Source organism: Myxocyprinus asiaticus, chromosome 46 (genome assembly GCF_019703515.2).
Source record: "Myxocyprinus asiaticus isolate MX2 ecotype Aquarium Trade chromosome 46, UBuf_Myxa_2, whole genome shotgun sequence".
In the NCBI taxonomy this organism is placed as follows: domain Eukaryota; kingdom Metazoa; phylum Chordata; class Actinopteri; order Cypriniformes; family Catostomidae; genus Myxocyprinus; species Myxocyprinus asiaticus.
This window is the reverse complement of record NC_059389.1, coordinates 746,442-752,500: the sequence shown is the minus strand read 5'-3', so window position 1 is coordinate 752,500 and position 6,059 is coordinate 746,442. Positions and strand designations below refer to the sequence as shown.

At 40.8% G+C, this 6,059-nt stretch overlaps 1 protein-coding gene across 1 annotated transcript in view; it reads left to right on the top strand.

The window, feature by feature from the left end:
* The window catches only part of prickle1a (prickle homolog 1a), a 41,497-nt gene that overhangs the window by 28,020 nt on the left and 7,418 nt on the right, over positions 1 to 6,059 (top strand). Inside the window, exon 2 of the mRNA XM_051690266.1 lies at positions 5,002 to 5,184. Coding sequence (XP_051546226.1) covers positions 5,014 to 5,184 — 171 coding nt within the window. The 5' untranslated portion in view covers positions 5,002 to 5,013. The remainder of the gene's footprint in view (positions 1 to 5,001; positions 5,185 to 6,059) is intronic.

The following is a 6,059-nucleotide window of genomic DNA, read 5'->3' as shown; positions in this document are numbered from 1 at the left end:
CACGTCCCTGAAACAAAGTTGTGGAAATTGGTCTGTCAGGAAGATGCAGTTTGTTCGGTCGTGACCTGGTATCTTCAGGACACATATGCACAGTGCGGACAAACGTTTGTTTACGATCATACACGTTTGATTAGCAGATTGTTCAACATTTTTGTTCTTGTCTTAGTATTTTGACATATCTTCCACTGCAAATATCTAAAAATATAATTAAAACAAGATACATTTTCTTTTGAAAGCAAAAATGTGTAAGATGTAGATTTATTTTCTCACCCCATTGGCAATATTTTCTTGTTTTAAACATAAAGCACACTACAAATACTGATTAAGAACAGATTTTTTGCTTTGGTGAAATTCTTGCATTTTACATTTGGTTCTCCCGAATCTATTTACATGCATCTTTGATTACTGTGTTTTCTTGTAAATGGGTTTCCGCTATGCTGAGGGTCCATTATCATATGAGTGGCTGTAGTTACCCCTGTGTGATCACCCGGGGTTCTTCCCATCCCCAGGCCACTGACCCCCCACCCATCTATCCATATCTACCCCCCATGAGGGGCATTGAGACTGGTGTGGGTGGATCTAACAGATATGCATCTCCAGAACTCCAAAGCCATGTTAACAAGCAGCTCTACAAGAGAGTGGGGCTGTTAAACACCCGGCGCTTGAGGGCATTTTCAGGGCGAGCAGCGTGCACACAGGAACTGCCTTTGGGCCCCACAGTTCCTTGTGATTCACTCAAAACCACTCAATCGTAAAATGGCTGTTTATTTTCAATGAATTAACTGCATTTCAATTCAACTGTTGATTAGATCTGGGAGTTCAGGAAATTATGCTGCTGATGGCATCTAAGACTGAAATTTGCATACTTAAAGAGACATTTTAGCAAAAAGGGTGTTGCCTTTGTAGTGCATTTCCTGTGTTAGTTATTTCTGAGGTCATATTAAAAAATCCACTAGATTACCATCAGGCGAGGTGGAAACTGTTGACTTTGGTCACATCTACTCTAGTCCATTTTAGTTTGAAAATGTCATATTTAGTTTCCTAACGTCATAGTTTACGCTAACTTTTCCAACCTAGTCTTTAAGAATGAATGTTTCTATAGCTGCATTTTTGCAAACGCGTTAAACATTTCGCCTACAGACCCGCCTACATTTACACAAGTATTCCAACATGGTTTGCTTGCACAGTAGCTCATCTGCTAGAATGTTGGACATTGGCCAAACACACAAGCTGACACATGAAATGAAATCTCATAGAAGTGACATGAAATTACGTAGTTGCTTCAGAAAATGTGCTTTTCATGTCACATTTGCTTTTAGATCACTATTGGTTAGGTTTAGGTTAAAGTCTTAAGTTATGGAGGTACGTTTTACTCATTAAAGCCTCCATCTAACATTCACCTTAAAAACCTTGTCTGATTACGACACCATTTCACTCGCTTTTGGCGCCCCCCGCTGGACATTTCAGGCTCAAGTACAGCCAAACACGCAAGCTGACACGTAAAGTAAAAGTGTAATGGAAGCAACACGAAATGACGTGTTTGCGTCAGAAAATGTGCTTTTCATGTTGCATTTGCTTTTAGGACACTATCGGTTAAGTGTAGGTGTTTTGTTTAACTCTCATTTGTGTTTAGGACACTATCGGTTAGATTTAGGTTAAAGTTTGAGGGGTACGTTTTACTTATTAAAACGTCCATCTAATATTCACCTTAAAAACCTTGTCTGATTACGACACTATTTCACTCACTTTTGGCGCCCCCCGCTGGACATTTCACTAGGAAACTGCGGCGAAACGTATAATAAAGCATGTCATTTCATTTTGCAAAAATGTTGCAGCGTCATGTAATTTTCATGAGATCAGGCTGAACTTTTCAGTGGAGGAAAATACTGTTTCGGCGTTGATGAGAAATGTAAAAGTCAAATTTCAAATTATTTAGGTACATTACAGTTAGAATGTCCATTTAGCTGACATGTACAAGAAACTCTCAGTTAAGGCTGTAAATTATACAGGGAACCAGGAACAGGGAACTTGGTACATTGAAAATATAATTAAAAAAATTAACGACATGGCTCATAGATATAATAATCAGGGGCCTGGGTATCTCAGTGAGTATTGACACTGACTACCACACCTGTCTGTGGGTTTCTGTCTGTAGTATTTATAATTGTATGGACAGGCGGTACGACCAAAATTGTCAAAATATATACAGTGCCAAGGGCTAGTTCGAATCCCAGGGCGTGCTGAGTGACTCTAGCCGGGTCTCCTAAGCAACCAAATTGGCCCGGTTGCTAGTGAGAGTAGAGTCACATGGGGTAACCTCCTTGTGGTCTCGATTAGTGGTTCTCGCTCTCAATGGGGCGTGTGGTGAGTTGTGCGTGAAAAGCAGGTTTTCTAAGCGTCCTGTGTATTAGGAAACCTTAAACATGGAAATCAACTTTATTTTCAAGGATAGAATTCACATAACTGATAATCTGCAATCTCACGATGTAGATTTTAGACGAGAGTTTTCAGTGACACGGACGCTTTCGGTGTGTGTTTGAGTGTGTGTGTCTGTATAAACGCTTCAAAGAAAACACGCAAGTGTGTCGAGTTATTTCAGTTGTGCACCATATTTAGATTGCATTGTGTGTGTGTTTTGGGGGTCTTACAGTAACTTTTTATTTACTTATTAGCCCTACTTTTTAAAAGTTAAAATTTCAAGCAATATCGTTGATGCAAGTTTGGTCCAATTCTGGATTTCTCCGTCACAATCTGCTCAATTGAGTGTCGATAGCTGTACATGAGAAACTCTCAGCTGTCGACGGCTTTAGTTCATCCATCTCACCTGCTTTCATTCCTATAGCAGCCACTCGAGAGATCAAAGCGTCACATGTGATGTCACTCAGCAGGAAATGATGTGCTGTGGCAGCTTCTAAAACAGCACTGGGGTTGAAGACAGACACGAGTTCAAGAGTTACCATATGGCTTTGTTATGCTTTGTGTTCTGAATTCACTTCAAAGGAATGACAGAAGAGAGAGGTTTCAGTCTTAAGGCTGACTAATGTCTATTTTAGCTCCAAAGAGCTCTCACAAATCGAGTAAACTGGTGGTTCTTAACTGGTTTTGCTTCAGGACTCTTTTACACTGGACATCAAGTGGTGACCCAACATGGCACTAAAATAGTTTATCATACAAAAGTAAACAAATGATGTCCCAAGTGGTCTCTCCACTAACAGCGGGACGATGTCCTAACACATCTCGAACCATGGAAAGTCATCTCTTTGGGCACCGCTTTGTTCATTGTGCATTTTAATGGATTTGTACCGTTTCCGCAGTTTTCATTTTATTTTTATTATTCCCGAACTGGTATCGTTGTGTGCTGGATACACAACCTGGCAAGTTTGGCGAAACTCCGCCTTTGACATTGACACTGCCTCAATCCCCAGTTGGCCTTGTTTGGCCCGAGGGTAATCGCCAGGCCAAAGGCCATTGGCCCCAAGAAAGTCCTGAGAATGCACTTGATGAAGCCCTTGAAGTGGCAGTGGGAACTGGCACGAGCACGCCCTAATTTGGCCCGATAGTGGAAACGCGGCTACTGTTTCAAAAGTATAGTCACATGATGTAAACAGTATGTGTGTAAACATGATTTTAGTGTGATAAAATCACTTACTAACCGCATCTGTGTAAAGTTATAGACAATTTTACAATTTTGTTGCCGTGATGATGTAACTCGGGTATAACATTGTAATATGGTAAATGCTGTAACGCCCATAAATCCCTCATTTTATCACACTAAAATCACATTAAAGGAATATTCCGGGTTCAACAAGTTAAGCTCAATCAACAGCATTTGTGGCATAATGTTGATTACCACAAAAATTAATTTGGACTCATCCCTCCTTTTCTTAAAAAGAGCAAAAATGGAGGTTACAGTGAGACACTTACAATGGAAGGCCAATTTTTGGAGTGTTCAAATGTAACCGGTCTTGCTCGACCCGCTCCGAGCGGGATTCGAACCGGCGTCAGCCGGCTCGGGAGACGGGCGTGCTTATGAGGAGGCTAAAGGCTATTCACTTCCATTGTAAGTGTCTCACTGTAACACAGATTTGTTTCAATAAACAAGGGATGAGATTAAATAATTTCTGTGGTAATTGACATTATGCCACAAATGTTGACAACTGAGCTTAACTTGCATTGAATCCGGAACATTTCTTTAATATTACAGTGAGCTGCATAGGCTCAACAATATGCAAAATGATTAACATTACATTGTTTTGGTTTCTAAATGCACAAAACTTGTGGTCGACACAAATGATGTATTGTACCTGTATTCAATGGGGGGTATTTTCTTTGACCTGTAGTCTTGAAAGGGCGTGTCACACAATCTGTCCGTTTTTACATTTACTTAATTTGCGCCAAAATAACGTATTTTATTTGGATGTCAACAACAAAAGATATGGGGTGTTTTTTCTTCTCCCTTTTATAAGTTGATCAGTCTAATTATTTTGCTGTCCAAACTATGCACTATTATAGCTCCTTTCATTTTATTATTTTCATTTAGCATTGTTTTTCTTTGCTCTCCAATACCTGATCAGAACAGACCTGCAACCTCCTTTTTGGGTCGTGACCACCCAGTCGAGAACCGCTGAAGTGAACCGTGTCGTAGGAAAAATCGTATATGAGGCTAGAGGAGAGTCCAGAAACAAGGAAATGGAAAATACCAGAAAGCTTCCACATTGATGATCAGTCAGGAAAATGCATTAAAGTAAATAGACTGTATAGAAGTTTGGAAGGGAATGTCTGACCACATCACAGAAAAGCTTAGTATGATACATCGGCACAAAGACAGTAACAATAAAACTGCCATCGTTTTATGAGCAGAATGTATTTAACAGGCCTCACCCGATGCTGAAGTAGCTTACTATCCCGTTACTATTCTCATCTCAATACAATGTGTGTTATGAGGGTTTTTATTATGTGGTTTCATAATCATGACATACTCTTCTCTCTCTATCGCTCCAGGAAGTCTAACTGATGAACTTGGAAAAATCTGGTGGTTTTCACAGTGCCGTGAGGCAGCTGGACATGGAGTCAAAGGTCAACAAGCTCACGTTTGGTTTTCAGCGGAGCTCCACGTCAGACGATGACTCCGGCTGCGCTTTGGAGGAATACACCTGGGTGCCACCAGGACTGCGACCAGATCAGGTGAAAAGAGCATCACGGACTGGTTATACAATAAGGGTTTATTAATGGATAATACCAATAGTATCTTCAGAGCATTCTATTGTTTATGATATATTTTAACACAATGTGTAAGTAATTATACAGTTAGTATATGGTATAGATGGAATCTTTATTAACATTTCTAAATGTTGGTCAATCAGTCCAGTCATAATCGCAGAGAGTAAAACTCTAATTTTGCAGGCACAGCTAAACACTGTGAGTGGCAGCAGCCCGCAGGCATTTGGAAACAGGAAATGCTGCTTTTTATTTACAAACTACTTCATGGAAAATCTGTCAGTGATTATTTCCAGCTGCCAGACAAAAGGTTTCAAAACATTGGGGAGCAGTGGCTCGCTAACAGTCAAAGCTCGCGGCCACAACCTTTTTTTCCCCTGACGTGACGCAAAGGCGGTTCTCTCGTGACCAGAGGCGTGCTGATGTGGCGCTGGTCCCAGTCTGCACGCAAGTCATAAATGCGGTTCAGCTTAAACCAGCCTAAGGTGGTCTGCTGGTCTTAGGTGACCACCAGGCTGGTTTCCTCTGCTCAGGCTGGTCTAGTTTGAATTTTGTAGAGGGGTTTTAGGCATCGTTTTTGGGCCAAAAGTTTTTTTTTTTTTTTTTTCAAAATTAAGTTTGATTTTGACAGGACTCCACATGCCGAAGTGTCCTTGGGCAAGACACTGAACCCCAAGTTGCTCCCAATGGCAGGCTAGCGCTTGCATGGCAGCTCTGCTGTCATTGGTGTGTGAGTGTGTGTGTGAATGGGTGAATGAGTCACAGTGTAAAACGCTTTGTAGAACCGCTTAAGGTTAAAAGGCGCTATATAAGTGCAGACCATTTACCATTAAACAATTTTG